The sequence below is a fragment of the Grus americana genome, chromosome 1, assembly GCF_028858705.1.
Source record: "Grus americana isolate bGruAme1 chromosome 1, bGruAme1.mat, whole genome shotgun sequence".
NCBI lineage: Eukaryota > Metazoa > Chordata > Aves > Gruiformes > Gruidae > Grus > Grus americana.
The window spans coordinates 85,687,695-85,707,515 of record NC_072852.1 but is presented as its reverse complement, the minus strand read 5'-3'; the positions used below and the strand labels follow the sequence as shown (position 1 = coordinate 85,707,515).

Sequence of the window (19,821 nt, the reverse complement as noted above, 5' to 3'; positions counted from 1 at the left end):
ATATAGTTCTTGGCACTCGATAAATACCTTTGATCAGACCGAATCCCAAGAGCACAATTAATTACTGATGTTTTATCCCAAAACAGAGTTGCTTATTAAGCTAGTGTTTAAGTTTCATCCTTAGTTTCAAATTGATTCATTATTCAAATGAAAAATAACTTTTTTGAAACATTTAGAAAATGGTTTGAAAACATGACTGTAACAATCTCATATAATAAAATCAACAGTTTTGCTTGATAATTTAATGAAATAATAAATTATTCCATGGGTTCCACTTTCCCAACAAGATCGGCATCATGAATAATCATTCTTGAATGCTTACTACAGTAGTTGAATGCAACGAAGACAAATACCAACAGGAATAATTGTTGATCATGTGTTGGCTTGGGTGACCCACTCTCAAGTTTCTAATTTTCATTTATATTCTGCAAAGGCTTCCAAAAGTAATTATGACCTTTGGGTTTCTTATGATCTAGGGTGGGCCATGATTTTCTAAAACCTGCCCCTATGGGTTTGATTTCTCAAACATTGTATCTCAGTGCTATCAGGCCCTGCTTAAACCAAAGGGAAATGCTGTGTGTCAGATGCTTTTGAAAAAATCAGTCATGTATTTAGGTACACAAGGAGGCTTTTTTTCTTAACATTGCTAAAGAGAGCAATATCTCACTGGATTTTGGTGAGATTTTTCAGTCCTTAAATGCTGGAAAGTTTCTCAAAATCTTCCTCAAAAGAAGATCTACTATATCTGAAAATTCTGACTCCAATATCTGGCATGAAACCTACTGTGACAGACTTCTGGAGACAGCTATTCAGTTGGCCATAACATGCTTTGTACTACAACCAACTACACCAGTGCCATGAGCTTCCTATGTAGGTATGTGTTTTTGATCAGCACTAATGACAGTGAATTGATTTGAATGTTCAAGATGGCCACAGATTGCTTTGGGACTCCTATAGGACAAGAGAGCCAAACAGAGGTTCAGAGCAAGCTCTGCACAACACAAAGCAGTACAGCCATGTCAAATGAACAGCGCAGGCTGATTTGTTCTGAGTGCAATGCTAACTAGCCAGAGTAAAGCACTGCACTATCATGAGTTAATGCTACTTAAGAAAATCTTCATAGTTCTTCAATCCTTTGCTCATGTATATTTCACACTAAGCTTTAAAGTATACCTTATACTTTCCAATTTCTGGTATGTTGCTTTTAAGCAACCAACCAGCTACCTATTTCAATTTTTTAAAAAACTGTAACAAAGGTCAGCACAAAATCAGGATCTAAAGAGCACTGAAATAAAGAGAAGTATTCAGAAGATAGGTCATCCACACCAGTAAGAATTTACTTCACATTCCAAGTAGTTTTCTTCCTACAAAATCATTTCTTTATTAATAAGAAATGGCAGCTTCTACAAGCCTGATCGCAAAGTAGGATTCAGTGATGTTGGGTGTCAAACAGCATAAGACTGTTACTACCCCAAATACATTGTCAATTAACTAAAGACAATATTTGTAAAAGTGAAGATCAAAGCATACAAGGATTTGGAAGTTCACTTACACCTCACTCAGAACACAGCAGAGAAATATTTGGAAGATAAAGCAAATCTGATGGTGCCATGTAGTGTCATATAAATGTATGAGTTTTGTTTAAAAATGCCCCAGCATTTTATGGCCTGCTACAGCAAGACTTTTTATTCATAGGAGAATGAAGTTCAATGGTTTTCTCTTTCACTTTATCTTCATGTTCCTTTAAAATCCTGGGGGAAAGAAACAATACTTTTGAGAAAAAAGAAATCAGTAATACCCATAAGAGATCAAAAAAAAACCCCAAATATTTCCCCCAAGCCATAAAATTGTTCAAAGATTAACAGAAAATGACAGAATTTTGTGAACTAACAAACAAAAATATACAATTATGGTGGCTCCATCATAAAACCACCTTTGTCTTTTAGTTAGAAAAACACAGTTGGTGCTGATTGTTAGTATTTGTTGTATATTACAGAGACTCAAAACAGTGACTTTCATTTGTTATTGTTGAGGCTGGAGCAAGACAAAAAACCATCTGGCTATCTAGACTTTATCAATTACCTGACACAGTCACAGAATTTCACTAACTTCAGCAACAATACTAAACGTCTGCCAATTCATTACCAGTGTTTTCACCTGCATAAGTAGTTCAGAGGGGACAGATTTGCCTGTATTTTTACCCCTAGCCTTTATATAGCTTCAAAAATCCACCTCTCCCTCTCTTCCAGCCCCAGGCAGACAGCAGAATTTGAGCTGTAATGAGCAGAGGGAGGAAGCACATCCAACATTCTGCTGCAAGGACTCAGCAGCATCCATTTCCAAACCTCCAAGAACTTCCTGCAAGTTACAACAACTACCAACAACATCCCAGACCCTCAGCTTTCCTAGCAACCATTTAGGTATTTATGGTCACTAGCTTACACAGGACTCTTCATGAACCTGAGCAACTGCTCAGCTAGAGCAACAGGGTCAGGCTGCAGAACAGTTTAAAAGGAATAAATATTTCATCAGCATAAGTTCCTGTCAAACTCATTTAACAAACAGAATTCACTCTGTAACAAGGAAGTTAGGCATGAACTCATAGACTGTGTTTTCTTCTTACCTAGCCAAGTGAAGCACAGACTTTTTGGTATTGTACCCAGAATATGCACTGCATTCATAGAAAATTAAATTGTAATCCTAGAATCAAACAGAAAGATAATTTTAATTAATTTTCCACAATATCTCACTCCAGCTTTAAAAAGGAACACAGATATAGTGAAATATGCAAATAAAGAAACAGAAATAGATCATCTTAGGAAAAATTAGGATTTAATTCTAGAGCTAACAGTAAAGAGTAACAAAAGAAGAGAAGTCCAAGTGTGCCTCCCAAACAACTATATGCATTTCTTAGCAGATACTTGTTCTATACAGTGGCTTGTGCTGTAAGAGCTTTATCTCTCAAAGGCTAAATCGAAAACATGCCTTGTAAAATACTGAAGTCTTGCGAACTTTCCTTGTGATGATGAGGCAATTAGTGCATCACTGAGTGTTTGATAAAGCAGGTGAAAATAATTCCACTGGGGTTTTTTTTTTAAATCTTGGAAAGCTTCAGCAGCAGTGTTTCTGTATTCAACAGTTTGAGACCAATGTTTTCCAGCAAATGACCAGTTAAAAACCTCAACAAAAAATAACAACAAATTAATTCTATTTAATTTTTTGTACTTGTAAAATTTTTCTGCACGTTCTTTCACTGTCAACCTGCACCTTTGGTTTTGTTGCCCCTGGGGACTTTGCAATTAAGAATAGTGGATAAATGATCAAGCCCTCCAGACATTCTCAGGCTTCAGCTGAAGCCTTATCACAATAAATGCAAGAGATCACATGCATAAAAGCCTCACCTGGCAGCAAGAGATGTTTGAAAGGGAATGACAGATTATCCTCTCCAAAACAGACATCTGACTACTTTCACTAGTTATTACATTGAAGCTCCTCTATGCTGCCTCTATGGTATTACTACATGCCATTTTACCCATCCTGATTTCAACTTTCTATTCACTTTCCACTTTTCTATGTCTCTTATTGTTATTTATGACAATAAATTAAAATTCAAATAAATAAGTCAGTAGTTTAGGAAATTACAATCACGTGTCTGCATATTTTCATTTGTTTGCTATTAACTGTGGTTACTGAATTTGTACTTATTTAACTACCCTTCATAAGACACTTACAATTCAGTTTTCAAAAGTTCCCATTAAAATGACCAGGTATTTCAGTTGTTTGTTTTTGGGTTTTTTTACTATATCATGCTTCCAAACTTGCATTGCTTTTTGAAATTTTTATCATCTTAATGAAATTTCAAAGACAAAAACTGGGGAAAAGAAGTTTCATAAATATAGTAATTTACTTTAGTGGCTCCAAAAAATGTTTCAGTGTTATCAAATGTCTACTAAAAAAATCAAATGGATTTGGTTTTTTTTCTTTTTTTTTCTTTTCTTTCTCTCTTTCTTTATAATCTCAGTAGCAATATCAAGTGTTTTAGATGATTTCCATCAAGTCATTCTTGTACTGCATATGAACATTTTGGTTTGTGTCTGCTGTTTCTCTCAGCAATGTCAATACTGAAAAATTGTCCTTACCAGCATGATGTTTACTCTTTAATTCATCCAACTACAGATCAGCTTCAGCACAGCCTTGTTGATGCTTTCCAGAATCCCTATCTTAATTCTATCCCCCCTTTCCTGGGGTATCACATACACACTGCGACAATCAGTCTTCTCAAATGACAAGGAATAGAAAGGACTCCCTTCAGACTGCTATTCTTCTTTTTATTAATGAACTGTGCTGCCTGCCTTGCAAAGAAATTATGTGACACATGCATTATAATGGGAGCCCTTGGGTTTCTGACTGAATATGTAGTACACTGACTTGTAAAATGTGGGATTGAAGCAAAGCAAGAGTTAATACAGCTGGGCTGGAATGCCCTCTGAAAGTACACGTTCCTCTCTGACTATAGAAAAAACTAGCTAAAAATGAACCCATCCTGTGAGACTTTGAAACAGTCCAGAAAAACTGTTGGACTTCAGGGTCAACAGGCTAATCTCGTTCTTTGTCTGCAAGAGAACACATTCAGGCTTGTTTTCACCAAATATGGCTACACATATTTGTATCAGCTCAGCATCTAGGCCTGTGTATTTTGGGTCATTTGTGAGTAATTCATGGGATTATTAACAAAATAAGTAACTCAACTGCCTTCACTAATAGAGACAGTGGTACGTGGTTTCATAGGAATTGCATGGCTATTTAGCAAGAATTAATATTTCATTAAAATTCATGGTTATTATTAGCTCAGCAACCAAATTGTTTTAATTTAATTGTATCCACACTGCTTTTCAGCTAATCCATTGTCATTAATCATTCCTTCCCTTAGCTACCTCAGGCAGCACATTCAAACATTCAAATGAGTCATTCAGATCCATTCATTTGATTATAACCATCTTTAATTTGACACCTTTCTTTGTTTTACATATGCACAACCTTTTTATTTTCTTGCATGACATGTTAGAATTAATGGCCAGGTGGGCTGTGAGTTCTATATATTACAATGATTCATCTTTGGTTTACTAGTACATTTTTTTAAGAGAGCTAAATGACATGTAAGACACCTATTCTGTCCATTTAGCGTTTATGTGTCAATTGTTTTTTCACAGAAGGATTTATGTTAAACCCTGGCATCCCTCCCAGCTTCCAGGGTCTCAAAACTATATGCATTTCCATGCATACAAGAAAATAAAGCAGATTTCCTAAAGGGAGCACCTTTGGGGGATGAAATTCAAGGCTGATATTGCTCCCCTATAAAAACAAAATAATGGACACAAACCTGAATACAGAGTTATGCTTGTAAAAGGCTGTATGAATAATCAAAATAAGATAAAAAGAGATCTGGCCCTAATTCTTTCAGTTATAGAGAGGTGCCTAGCAGTAATCTTTCCTATACATCAAGAAAATTTAGCTGCATTTCAAATTTTGAAAATATTCGGTTTTGGTTACCAGTAAGCAGGGCTGTAAATCTATTTTCAAAGGAGAAACAAGTACATATGTGAAGTCCAGCACATTGTTTAATTTAGGTAAATTCCTACCAACTCAGTTAATTTCTCATGAATATTGGGATGACTTATTTCTAAGTCATTATTTCTATGAATATTCTGTAAGCATTGGTGTTCAAACTATATGCATTGTATAAAGAGCTTAAAAAGAAAAAAAATTATGGGCATGTAGACAGGAATATAAACAAGTATTTGCTATTTGCAGTCCCTTAACGCTTAAATTATGGCCCTTGGATCACCAGCGCTCTGGTAGATGCAGACTGTTAAGTCTACTTATTTTCTCTCCTTGATGGAAAGTTACTAAAAGTAAACAAGTTTTCTACTCCTACCATAGAGTAACAGATGGTGTTCTGTGGTTTTACAGGAGGTAGGAGGGAGAAAAGGTCCCTAAATTATCTCTCTGTTAAAAATCCATCCACAGAGAAAAGAGAGAAAAAGAGAAGGGAGGAAAAAAATAGAGAGAAAGAGAGAACAAAAAAAGAGAGGAGAGACAATGAGAGTGAATTCTTAAATATTTTTTGCATCACTCTGGTTTTTTCATCTAGACAGTTTTATAGCTACTATAATTATCAGCACTTACATCACTGAGACCTGAATTGATGAGGGTGATGGGGTTCCTAATTCTTAAAAATACTTGTCTGATTAAAATTGATCTGTGTTTCTATGAATTTAGACACATTTAGACTCCATTTTAAAACTTTCACCTTCAAGTTTTGTAAGGTGTTCCTCTTTAAGGATAGTACCTTAGCAAGATGCTCTCCCATTCCCATAGGGACCTCACGTTCCTTTTCATTATCAGTTTTATTACCCAACAAAAGCACAGGTATATTCTCCCCAGTTGTTTCCTGCAGACAAAGAATAAATATCAACTGAGGCATTGTATTTAAAAAATCACAGATCAAGAGGATGAAAACTAATAAATGTCACACTGCAACAAGACATTTAGGACATCACATATGAGCCAGATATGTGCCACTTTACCTACAAACATATCAGGAATTAAAGTTGGATAAAAAGCATGAAAAAGACAGAATGCTAGAGATTGCACTAACTTAGCATTTTTTAATAACAGCACAGAAGCTCATCAGACTCTATATTAAAATGGGAGATAGAAAACTACCATGCTACACAGGCTCTGACATTGCATGTTTGTAGCCACTGCTTTTCTAATTACATGGATGGGAAAATAATGACAACATCTTGGTATAATTATGCCAAATAAATTACATGAACTAATGGAGAGATACATGGAATAGGCCTCCGAAAATACATAGAATATGCACAAATCAAAATTCATCCTGAAAATGGTTAGAATTATCACAATGAGGACATTCATAAAGTGGGCTGAATGCTGCAGCAGTAAATGGACATGGCACTATGTCTTCAACTTAGCAATAGCTTGTAGCAAACAGAATTAGTCAGTAAAGATGAGTGAACTATTACAGCTTGGAAAATGACTTTGACCACAATATTTTATTTTTCTTGATCAAAAGCTGGAATTATCCTCTAGCTTTTACCATACTGAATTATAACAATCACTGATTTGTTAAGATCGTATATTTAATAAGGGCTTGTTCTGACAAAATGCACGTTACTATTACTTCAGTGGAGCTACTCAGATGAGGAATAACTATGCCTGTTTGGAAACATTTGAATGAATGAGTCCTAACTTCAATTTGCAAAGCCACCTATTGGCCAATACGGAAAACAGTGTATTATACTAGAACATATGCCATATAAAATCAGACTAAATGATCTTCACATACCAGTTTGTCCCCTACTTTTTCAGTAGCAATACTCTGCAATAGTGGGCAAATAGGAAGTCACACTTTGTTCTCTCTAGTGACTCAGTCTTTTATGGTAGCAGCCTCAGTTTTATTTTTATTTTTTCTTTTACCACAAGTAAATTCAGCTGCTTGCACTCTCAATATGTTGCCTATCAGCTACCGAGATATACCAAGAGAAAAAAATAGAATTTTTAATTAATTCAGTGGCATGTGTTATGATTTTGTTTTCACGTGGTTGAAAGGACGATCCCCAGGAAACTGAACTGTCTACCACGATATAGCTTTATAGCACTAATGTAGATACTATAGCTTTAAGTTTATGGCTTATATCCACAGCACAGTCAATTTCCCATGAGCTACATACTTGGTTGTCAAACTGCTAGTGATGATCAGTGATCATCACACCATCATCACTGATCCAAAGCACCTCCCAGTGTAAGTGGTGATCCAATGCGAGTCAGCAGCTAGATAACCTTTATGAGAAATCAGAAGACTCCATGGTGGGCTTTCCCCAAGTCCTTGTATGTCCTTAAAACCCTGGAATTGTAATTATTTTCATAGACACAGAGATTCTAAAAACAGCTTTACTGGCAACTGTAGAGACCAAAATCACTAACAAAAATGTAATTGTGACAACACAAGAAATATACTGCTCTCTGTCGTCTGCCCTGCTAACACTCCCTGTCCAGAAGAAGATAGAGAATAATGACACCAGAGTTTAGATTTAAAGTTATGTCATATTACCTCGATGCTTATCAGCCACTGCTTGACAGCTGTGAATGTGTCTTTTGCTGTTATATCATACATCACAATGACACCATCAGCTTTTCTGAAAAACTGCTTGGTAATACTTCGGTACCTACAAGTAAGAACCTGTTTATAGATCTCAATAGAAGTAGCAATTTGACAATTTAAGTAAAATTTTATGGTAATCCCCCACTCAAAAGGAAGATGTTACCATACAGTTGCATCTAATCATCTAGTTTCAGTAAGGGTTAAACCCCTGTTAATTTGGTTTACCCATATTTCTAAAATTCCATAAACTAGACAAGGGCGAAGCTCTAATACTCGTCTTCACTGCAGATCCTGTTTGAAAGGTGAGGTTTATTATGAATTGTAGTAAGCAATCTCATTCTTCCTGAATCATCAGACCCCTTTTCACATTCAGCAGAAGACTCACAGAGGATACTACTACCACAAATCACTGCAAGAACAGTTTCAAAAATATTTTTTGAAAGAAAATGTTTGGAAAAGTTCCCTCTGCCTTCTTTAATTGATTCCGGGTTAGTCTGGATAATCAGCTGCATATCTCACCTTCTCCCATCCTCTTTTTAAACTTGCATCCTGTCCTCCCATTCTAAGCTTGGAGCAGAAATTTGCCCCTCACAAAGTGCTCTGCCTAAAGCAGGTACCTAGATTTCTATACGGGGTTTTTTTTCCTAAACTTCTTGTAGAAAACATAGATCATCATCCTCCTCCTCCTTCTCCTTGCTTTTAGTAATAGAAAACTACACAATAGATGAGGAGATGGGGAAGAAAATTATCACTGAAAACTTAATGATCTTTAACTACAATGGGATTGTTCTGGTGAAAAAATACCCTCTTTTTTTTAAACTATTAAGGCATTTAATGCTATAGACATAATTCTAGGTACATTTTAAAATCAGCCTTCCTCCTAAAGAAATTGTGTGGTACTAAAATTTTAAGACCTTTAACAGAATGGCAGTTTTTCAATGGACACTTAGCACCAAATCAGCACATTATTGCTGCTAGGGAAGGATCTAAACTGTGAATTCACTGGCTCTATTAGGAATACTCCTATATTTGTTCCTCTCCCAAGAAGCAGGATTAGGTCGATGCTTACTAACCTTCAAACAGATGATTCAAAGAAGCAAAACCTTAGAATGTGTACTGGTTTTGGCTGGGATAGAGTTAAATTTCATCATACTAGCCAGTACAGGGCTATGTTTTGGATTTGTTCTGAAAACACTGTTGGTAACACACCATTTTAGTTACTGCTCAATGGTGTTTTCACAGAGCCAAGGCCTTTTCTGCTTCTCACACCACCCCACCAGCGAGTAGGCTGGGGGTGCACAAGAAGTTGGGAGGGGATACAGCTGGAACAGCTGACCCCAACTGACCAAAGAGATATTCCATACCATATGATGTGCTCAGCAATAAAACTGCGGTGGGGAGAGAGGCTGACTGAGGCTGTAGTTGCTCAGGGACTGGCTGGGCATTGATGAATTTGGTGGTGAGCAACTGGGGGTTCTTGCATGACTTATTTTTCTTAGTTTTGTTTCTTTTCCTCTTTACTGGTTTCTGGTTGGCATTGGGTTTGTTGGTTTTTTTAAAATTATTTAACTGTCTTTATTTCAACCAATGAGTTTTCTCACTTTCCCCCTTCCGATTCTCTCCCCCATCCCACTGGATGGGGGAGTGAGCAAACAGCTGTGTGCTGCTTAGCTGACTGCAATGGCTAAACCAATCACAGAATGTTTCTCACCGTTCCTGGCCAGCAGTGTCCCAGAGCTGTAGGGCTACCTGGGTATTATCTACTGTGATGGTTTTCACATTATAATCCACACCTATAAGAGAAATACAAGGTAGGTTGTCTCTTTATATGCTCAGTTTGATCTTTGAAAACCTGATCCAGCAAATACAATTCCAGGAAGGTAACAAGATAGATACTGCATTGAAAATTATGTCCATATCAGAGAACAACAAGAGCTTTTATTTGCCAGAAGTTCTTCATTAATAAAATACTGAATGTTAACAGAGCAGTTGAATTTTGTAAAAGCTGTAAGATAAGTAACTTTCCAAATCAGGGTACATGAGTCAAGGGTCCATTTGACAGTTCACAGCAGTCTAAGCCACTTAGGCTGAAATTCATGCCTTATAACTTCAGTTGTCTGAAATTTCAGTGTTTAGTCTGAGCTAGCCACATAGGTACCTTCTACAGTTAGCGGAAAAACACAAAGCACCACACTAAGGGCACAGTGTAACCTAAGATAAATGCTGAAGGTAGATGGACTGAATATGTGGAGAATCTCCTCCCCTCCTCAGAATACAGAAGATAAGCTGACTACAGTATTAGGTTAGTCCCCTGGTTTTTATGCGGCTAAATGGAAGTGAGATGAAAATTAATTTATCTAAACTTTTAAATTAATCGTCTCCCAATTCCCCTAACCTGTGATGATATAAGTATCTTCTGGATATTTATAAAAATAATTACATTCTTAAATATTTATCAGTCACTGCCTCCTCCTAATGACAACCTGCATTTTCTTGTATCATACTGTACTGTATCATAAAATCATAGAATAATTCAGGTTGGAAGGGACCTCAGTAGGTCATTAACAATTTCTTTGGGGCCCTTTTCCACATCAATGGGATTTTTACCACTAGAATTAATGAAGAAGCATCCAAGCCTGCATTCCTTAATGGGCAATTAAGAAATCTGGATGGAGGATATATCCATATCTCAAGGGAAGAAATTTGAGCTATTCTGTAGAAATTCAATGAGAACACTCTACTCCAGGTTGTTCACTTGACTTTTCAACTGTCTGTATCTTGCCAGCCATAGTCCACACCTGTGAAACTCATTGATGTGAAGACTAAATCAAAGCTATGCCAAATATATGTCTGACTTTTGAAAGTTTGGTTTACAACTTCAGGCAATGTAAGTACAATATAGGCTTTGAAATGTTTGGCTTTGAAAACACTGGTCCAACATATTTCTTTGGTGCTTAGTATAATGCTAAATCTTCAAACATAATTCAGATATTCTACTTTCTCTTTAAAACAAAATCAGATTACTTAAAGGGATAGAGATGGGGTATGGAGGTGGGATGGTTAGTACAGTGCAGTCCAAAGGACCGGATATCAGTTTCAGAACAGTGAGGTCTACAAGGAAATTCTGGCTTCACTGAAATCAACAGGATTTTTCTGATTTATTTCAGTGCTGCCAGGATTTCAGTACAGAATCTACTCTGAAAACTCTCCATCAATTATCTGCTTCCCAGTTTAGGAGAACTCTCTTTGCATGTCCTACTCTCCTTTTGGATAACAGCTTTTACAACATCTATGTTTCTGTTTTATAACACAGGGCCTGATCTCAGCAGAAGCTGCTAAACATTCTTGGAACAAAAATAATAATAGTAATAATGTTTCTTAAACTTACCTACTGTAGCAGCTGTGCCTGGGAAAAAACAATCTTCACAAAATCGCCTTAAGAATGAAGTCTTTCCAACACTTGAATTGCCCACAAAAATTATCTTGAATAAGTGGTCTGGGACAGAGTTTATTCTCTCTTCCTTCAAGTAAGAGCAAACATTAGTCTCCAACTGTTCTATAAATCCTGTTGCCTCTCCAATTTGCCTTGTCTTGAAGGCTAACTGAGATGGGAAAAAGAAGAGATTTTATCCTGTCATGTTCTCCATTACTCATAAAGCAATATTCTGTTTCTTAAAATAACTCAGCATTTCAGATGTTTGCCATACATCATTCCAGATCATTTGAAGTGCAGTGATTTGGACTGAGCTCTGGAAGTATACTGAATATGAACCTTGACATGAGACTGCATTGAAAAATGCATGAAATTGCCGAAACAGTTTATGTTCATCCCTGCAAATTAAAACCCATAAAGCTCCACATAGCTCTGCTCAGTAGTTTCATCCTATACCAATGAGGAAACAGCACATCTCCTAGACAACAGAAGCAAAGTAATAATTTTTTGGCTTATGCCATCTACCACCAGATTCTTCTCTCTGCTAGTACTGTGGAGCCAAGAGCTTCCATGGAATTACTGCATTTCTACATCTGTTTAACATTACAGGCAGAAACATGGGGGAAAGAGACAGAGAGAATTAGACCCAGTTAATCAGGCTGTAAACATTCAGCTATGTGTCTGTCATTTAGGTTTTTTAAGCAGAAGGAAGAACAATTTGTTCTGCCTATCCATGTCCTCTGTACTGCTAAGTAGATGCTGGAAAGAATATTTATATCCTCTGTCAAGTAGGTCATTAGTCCCAAGACCTTTGTATGTCTATCAGGAGTTGCTTAGGGAACAACACTGTAGCACCAGCTGGTTTGCAGGGGGTGCCCCAGCTGGCCTCTTCTCCTATTTTGTGCAAAGGTGGAGGACCAAGAGGGAGACAGGGAGTTTGTTCTTAATGCTGCACGCAGAAGGGGAGCAAGATCATGGATGCTCCTGGCATGAATTTGTTGGGGCAGGGATTGTGAGGAGAGGAGAGGAGAGGAGAGGAGAGGAGAGGAGAGGAGAGGAGAGGAGAGGAGAGGAGAGGAGAGGAGAGGAGAGGAAGGGGAAGGGATTGCCACATGGACAGAGTTTATCAGAAAGGAGTATTCTGCTGTGCCTTTTTTTTTTTTACTAATAGCAAGCAAAAAGTATGCATTGTTTTAAATAATTTCAAAGGATGAAGCTCTGTTCTGTGCTCTAGACTTTTTATTAAGAAGTACCACTTAGAAGTTATCTAACCATGGCATCATTCAATCATAATTTTTAAGATATGCTTACTTCTTCTAAAAGAACTATATAATTATGACCAAGCATACCTATTTTTCCTATACTTTAATCTTTTTAACAAGTGCTTCAATAATCTAAAAATGAGTAATACTTAACAATGATACTAAAATTAGAAAACAACCACAGCTAGCTCTGAAGTAATAGCAGTACAAGAAGGACCTTCGGCTCCAAATATATGTACCTTCCAGCATATTGTTTTAAGGATTATTACTGCATGGTGAATTCATTGTTAACATGCACATACAAGGTAGAGCTGAAAAAAAAAATCTGGATTTCAATTTGCTAATTAAAAGTCTTCTCAAAAAATAATTAAAAAATAAAGCTATTTCTTCTCATTATTTCTCAGATAGTGTAACAGCTACCAAAGCTAAGTCAAAGTATCAGAATAGAAGAAACATCACTTTTTGGCAAAAAAGACCCAACAAAATTAAAAAAAAAAAGATTGCTTCTTTTTTTAGACTATTGCTAGCTTTCAGTGGATCTTCTTTGTCATCTATTACAACACTTTGCTTCACTTTTCCTAAACAGTCCTTCAGACACACGTCTATGCACACATTGTCTGCAGTTACCACTCTGTTAGGTTGAGTTTCCCTTCTTTGCACCTTCAACATTTACCTGTAGTGTATTTCCATCTCCTTCTTCATGCAATGGCTTCATTTGTCATGCTTTAATTTAAAAATAGAAAACTAAATAATTTTAGATTCTAAGAATAATGCATTACCCTTCAACACCATTTCATGTTTTCCAAGGTCCTTTAGAATAGAATAGAATAGAATAGAACAGAACAGTTTAGTTCCAATTGGAAGGGACTACAACAATCGTCCAACTGCCTGACCAATTCAGGGCTCACTAAGTTAAAGCATATTATTAAGGGCATTGTCCAAATGCCTCTGAAACACTGGCAGGCTTGGAGCACCAACCACCACTCTAGGAAGCCTGTTCCAGTGTCTGACCATCTTCTCGGCAAAGAAATGCTTCCTAACGCCAAGTCTGAACCTTCCATGTGTCCTGTTACTGGATCCCAGGGAGAAGAGCTCAGCACCTCCCTCTCCACTTTCCCTCCTGAGGAAGCTGTAGACAGCAATGAGGTTGCCCTGCAAGCCTCCTTCTCTCCAAACTAGATAAACCCAGAGTCCTCGGCACCCCTCCTCATAGGACATCCTTTCCAGCCCTTCCACCAGCTCTGTTGCCCTCCTCTGGATGCATTCAAGGACTTTTACATCCTTCTGAAATGGTGGAGCCCAGAACTGCACACGATACTCAAGGTGAGGTCCCCTTTCCCCCTTACATTTGACAGTGTTTCCTTCCCTACAGGCTGCTCTCTAGAAGATGATGGTGAGTGTTCCATTGATTGTTCTGTCTTTTTCTTTTCCATTTCCATCTCAAAAGAAGCATTCTCATTTCCTCTAGTCCATCTGCTCAGCTGCTTATCAACCAGCCTGTCAAGAAGCTGGGGTAGGTGATCTTCCTCAATTGATATTATTCTTTGGAGATGCGATGCTTTAGACATTCCTTCAGTGGCTCCAGCATCAGGCTCTACAGAGAGAATTCCATTCAGTCCAGCAGAATTCCTTCTCTTTGAGTTACTGTAAACATCATCTTCTTCAAATGAATAACTAGACAGAGAAAAAAGTAAGTACATCACAAAAATATGTTAGACCTGGATTCCTACTGTTTTATTCTAGTGTAACAATTTGATTTCCAATGTTTTTTACTACCCACAGCAGGCATAGGAGATTCTGTCCAATGTCTACTGAAGTCAGCTCATCATACAATGTGCATATATATAGTGTGTGCTTGATAATTGCGGTGGTTTAGCCCCAGCTGGCAGCTGAGGACCACATGACCGCTCGCTCACTCCCCCCTCCCCCGGTGGGATGGGGAGGAAAATGCGAAGACAAAGGCAAAGCCTTGTGGGTTGGTACAAGGACAGTTTACTGGGATAGCAAGGGGAGAGGGAAGTAACAACAGTACTTAACTGAATACACAAAACTGGTGACACAATGCAGTTTCTCACCCAAGGACCGTATGCTCAGACCCATCCCGAAGCCAGACCGTCCCTGAGCCACGCGCCCTGGAGTTGCACCACCCCTCCCCGACTAGCCCCCTTTTATATTGAGCATGATGTCACATGGTATGGAATACTCCCTTTGGCTAGTTTGGGTCATCTGTCCTGGCTGTGTCCCATCCCAGCTTCTGGTGAAAATTAATTCTATCCTAGCCAAACCCAGGACAATAATTATAAGCATCATGGGGAAAGCTAATGACTTACTGGGAAAACTTGAACCAGAATACAAAACATAAGATTAGCCTAATTTCTAACCTCATGGAATAGCTAAAGGAAATTTCTCTACTGCGATTTCCTCCCCCCACTCCAGCTGATTCTGGAAGAATAAAACAACCCTCAACCCAGACCGTTTCTATGTGTAATCTAATTCTCTCTTTAGCAGGCAGGACAGAGATGGGTTTGTTTAATATGGATGAAAAAAAGCTAAGTGGGGATTCAACAGAAGGTGGAATGTATAATAGATCAAGAATCTTAGATGTGAAAAACGACACAGATGCAAGTTGCAATAAGAGAAATGGCTCTCTTCATCCCACTTCCTCATGTCCTCTCCGTGGCTGTGCAGGTAAAACCACAGGATGCCTCATGGTGTGTACACTCTATATCCTCTCTCTGGAGCAGTGGAACACTTACTCCTAATAGCTGAAATACTGGTCTGTACAGGTGGGGAGTGGGACATATCCTCTTTGAGTTGCCGGACCTCCTGGGACAGTTTCTCCACAGCCAAGACAAGGGAGAAAGAGAGACTTTCTTCATATTCCCAGAGGTGGCCAGCCACTTCATCCACTGTTGGTGCTTCTTCACCCTTCTAGTCTGTTACTGCCAATGAGTTGGTATATGACAATAGTGTGCTCCATACAAACTTCATCCACATGGGTTGTGTGCACTGGACTTCATCTGGATCTGTGGTTAATTGTGTGTTGTCTGGGTCATAAGAAACCATCTCCCGCATAGCTAATTCCATCAGGTACTGGATACCTCCCTCCATGGTGGTCCACTCTCCTGGATGACATACAACATCTTCACTGAAGGAATACCTTTCCCTCACACCTGACAGGAGTCACCTCCAGAGGCTGAGGGCTTGTGTCTTCTTCCCAATTGCCTTGCCAATGCCCCTTCCCTAGACAGGGATCCCAGCTGCTCTAATTCCAGGCTACTGGCACCGTTATCCCAGCATTGGAGCAGCCAGGTGACAAGTTGCTTTGCCTGGATGACAGCTGAAATCTTTCCGCATATCTCATAGCTCACTCAGGGACAGGCATTGTGTGATTACCTCTGGTTCTGCCTCTTCCTCCTGTTCTTGTGATGGTCCTGGTTCATCATCATCCCTTACTAAGCGAACTGATTTTTTTGTGTATTTCTACTTGTGTATAAGGGCGACTGATACCAGTACAGGTTGGTCTTTTTGGTTCAGCTGCAGTGCCTGTCACCTACGTTTGAGTAGCCACAGTGCCTGTCGCTGGGGTTGGAGTAGCCACAGTGCCTGTTGCTCTGTTTTCCCTATCTTCCCCCTGAGGGTGCTGCGTAATTTCGAGCAGTGTTTGGTAGATACAGGCCAGGGCCCAGCACAGTGCAGTAAGTTGTGCCTTTTTGGAATAGCCACAGCATTTTCCTTTCAAATATTCTATCACTTCATCAGGATCCTGTAGTTGTTTGAGGGTGAAATTCCAAACCATTGGAGGTGACAAATTCTCTAGATTCCTGCCCATATTCTCCCACATGCCATGCCAGCCCCGACTATCCAGCCTTGGGGCAAATCTCTGGGTGGTATTCTTAATTTTTTGTAACCCTCAACAAGACCTGAAACACATTTAGGAGGCACAGCAATATGAGCATGCTTGCTTGAACATCCATCCCAAGGATATTCAAAATTCTGAAAAGCTCCTGTAACCAGCCTGAAGGAAAAAGGGGAAGTGATAGAGTGGGAGAAAGTATCCCTCTCTGTCTTTCCCATAGATTGGGTGTGATTACTAATCAACTCTGAGAGATGTCATCCGAGGTATATGCCAGCAATGCCAGTTACGAATACCAGGTTAACCTCATGACCATTGATGTTATCATATAATACGGCAATATTACACAGTACAGCAAAATGAGAATCCTGATCCCTCTCCTAGAGGTGATAAACAGCACTGCAGGGAATACATACAGCAAGTAAGGATTTACAACCATGTGAACAAACAAAACACCATTGTGACCAGCGATTATTTAACTAATATAATAAATGCATATAACAAATTTGTTTCAACATGCTCTGGTCAGATCTGTTATCTCATCCCTTTGTACCCCACACTGGTCACCCAAAAGGACTGTCGTGGTTTAGGCCCAGCTGGCAGCTGAGCACCACGCAGCCGCTCGCTCACTCCTTCCCCTGCCTCAGTGGGATGGGAAGAAGAATCAGAAGAAAAAGCTAAAACTCGTGGGTTGGGATAAGGACAGTTTAATAGGACAGCAAAAGAAGAGGAAAACAACAACAGTACTTATAAAAGAATATACAAAGCAGGTGATACACAATGCAATTTGCTCACCACCCAGGACCTGATGCGCAGCCCGTCCCCAAGCAGTGACTCCTCCTCCCCAGCCAGTTGCCCCCTTATAAACTGAGCATGACATCATGGTATGGAATATCCTTTTGGCTAGTTTGGGTCAGCTATCCTGGCTGTGTCCCCTCCAAGCTTCTTGTGAAAATTAACTCTATCTTAGCTGAAAAAAACAGGATGCCCACCTAATTTTTTCTATGATTTTTGTGCCATAATTGCTTTTGCCAATTATGGTACACATCTCAGTACTGAACTTACTAAACAGTGTCTCTGAAAGCTTTCTCTCCTTATACTTCATGACCCTGTGCCTGCAGGAACATCATCTTAGCTGCTATTTCAAAGTGAAATATAGTCTTTCCAGCTCCTCTTGTCTCAAAGTAAACATGCAAGTGTTTCACTGAGATGACCATCTTGTTCCTGTTGATTTCAAGTTTACAACCACACAGCTGAGAATTAAATTCTCTGGTTTTTTACTAGTTCCATATCCCATACTTTACAACAGGACTGCTGTCATCTACAATGAGAGGGGAGGAGGTATACGCTTTCAGGGAGTTACCAAGGACATTGTACCACATCAACACAGGGTAATGAGCAAGCTTTTGTGCCTCCCAGCATATACTCATCCACAATGGGGAAGTCTCTTTACATACAGCACACTTGTTTTATGTGAAAATAAGGACAGACACTACAGAAATACCTTTGGACTTTTTAAAGTATGTATCAGAAAGAAAACATTCCACATCTTCTTTCTATAAGCCTCATCATACTCAAATGGGGAACACATGAAAAAAAGTTCTTACCTGTTAGGCAGCATCTTGCCCTCTATGTATTTCCCAATGACAGACCCTGATCTTTGCTTCCAGCTGGCTTTTGGAACACTTGTTTTGCATTTCTGCAGAAATACAGAAGACTTCTTACTAATTTACTCCTATTGTTCATTACAGTTAACTGCCTTCATTCCTAATGTATAAATAATGCAATGAATATGAAAGAAAAAATTGTAGAAAAAAATCCTAGAGGTATAAATGCTTCAAAATACTGATTGATAAACAATCAGAACACGGAAACTCCAGATCCTGCAAGAATTCATCTTCTTTGTAAACTAAGTGGACCACAACAAACCAGCATAATGTCATGAAAAATAAGTCAATATATATGTGGTGATTTACACTATCATCTTCTTCTAGGAATAAGAACACAAACAGCTGTAAAGTAAGTGGCCTTAGTCTCCTTAAGCCAGGGTACTTCTGGAACTTCTTAGGGGCCCATTCTCTGCTGCTGGATAAAAAGTTAATGTGATCTGGTATACTGATATATATACTGATATACTCAGTATCAACAGGTATGCAGGTACTGATTCACGTACTCAGATATTGTACTGTTGTATAAACGTTTCAGCATATTGGCTAGTCTTGACTGAATAGATTATTACAATTTAATTGTTCAATTTTTAGGTTATTTTGCTCTCTCATGATTGCATCCTTAGCTTCTTATAAAATACAATCATCTCCCTCAAGATCGTTCCAACTTTATAATTCTAAAAATGTAGCTCTTAAAATTGTTCAGCAAATTTAAAAATCTTATTCTCAAGTGAGGAAAAAAGACAATATAAATTAAGAATGGGGCAAGATTTAAGTAGGACAAGAGTCTTTCTCCTGCACAGCCTTCTGATCCTTTTCTTCTGAGGCTGTTCTGATATGTGTTTGCTCAACAGTGGGTTTGAAAATAATAGTTGTTTACCTGTAAAAATATGTCACGTTCATCTCTGAGATGTTTGTTCCTCTCCCTGAAAAGAGAACACAAAAGAAACACTGAGGCCAAGTATTTAGAACTGCTGACTTTTCTACTCAAAATAACAGACAGACTGAACAGTTGGCGGTGTAAAAGGCAAGACAAATGCATTTTAATCTGGCATGTCTCCACCCTTGATCATGTTTATATTCTTACTACAGCCAGTTCCCTGTCTGGGACACTGAATCTCCTGTAAGGCTATGCTGATTAAAGCCAGCTGGTATCTAGCCCTCATTCTGTAGTTTATCAAAACAAATGCATTACCACATCGAAATCAGTTCTTGTCAATATGCCTTCACTCTAAATTAGAATGTTGAAAGCTTTTCACAGTAAAGATAACTTCTTATTGTGGAGAGGGTGTAATGAACACCATTTCTATTCACCTGTTGACAGCTGTGAAGACCAGTTATGTCACTCTGAGGGCTACAGTTGTGGCAGCCATGGAAAAGTCTCCCTAGGAAAACATCTATCTTCAATTCATTAT

The 19,821-nt window shown here is 38.5% G+C and overlaps 1 protein-coding gene across 7 annotated transcripts in view; it reads right to left on the bottom strand.

Moving 5' to 3' along the window:
* Positions 1-1,314: 1,314 nt before the first annotated feature.
* CRACR2A (calcium release activated channel regulator 2A) overlaps positions 1,315-19,821 on the bottom strand; it is a 56,382-nt gene continuing 37,875 nt past the window's right edge. For 2 of the 7 annotated variants that reach the window (XM_054827349.1, XM_054827382.1), the window contains 9 exons: positions 19,287-19,332; positions 18,347-18,438; positions 14,230-14,557; positions 11,577-11,790; positions 9,900-9,981; positions 8,138-8,252; positions 6,350-6,451; positions 2,624-2,700; positions 1,315-1,751 (listed from right to left, as the gene is read on the bottom strand). In XM_054827349.1, coding sequence (XP_054683324.1) covers positions 1,661-1,751; positions 2,624-2,700; positions 6,350-6,451; positions 8,138-8,252; positions 9,900-9,981; positions 11,577-11,790; positions 14,230-14,557; positions 18,347-18,438; positions 19,287-19,332 — 1,147 coding nt within the window. In that variant the 3' untranslated portion in view covers positions 1,315-1,660. Of the gene's footprint in view, positions 1,752-2,623; positions 2,701-6,349; positions 6,452-8,137; positions 8,253-9,899; positions 9,982-11,576; positions 11,791-14,229; positions 14,558-18,346; positions 18,439-19,286; positions 19,333-19,821 lie in introns of those variants that run through there. The other 5 variants (XM_054827357.1, XR_008577357.1, XM_054827367.1 and 2 more) reach the window with 5 other exon arrangements.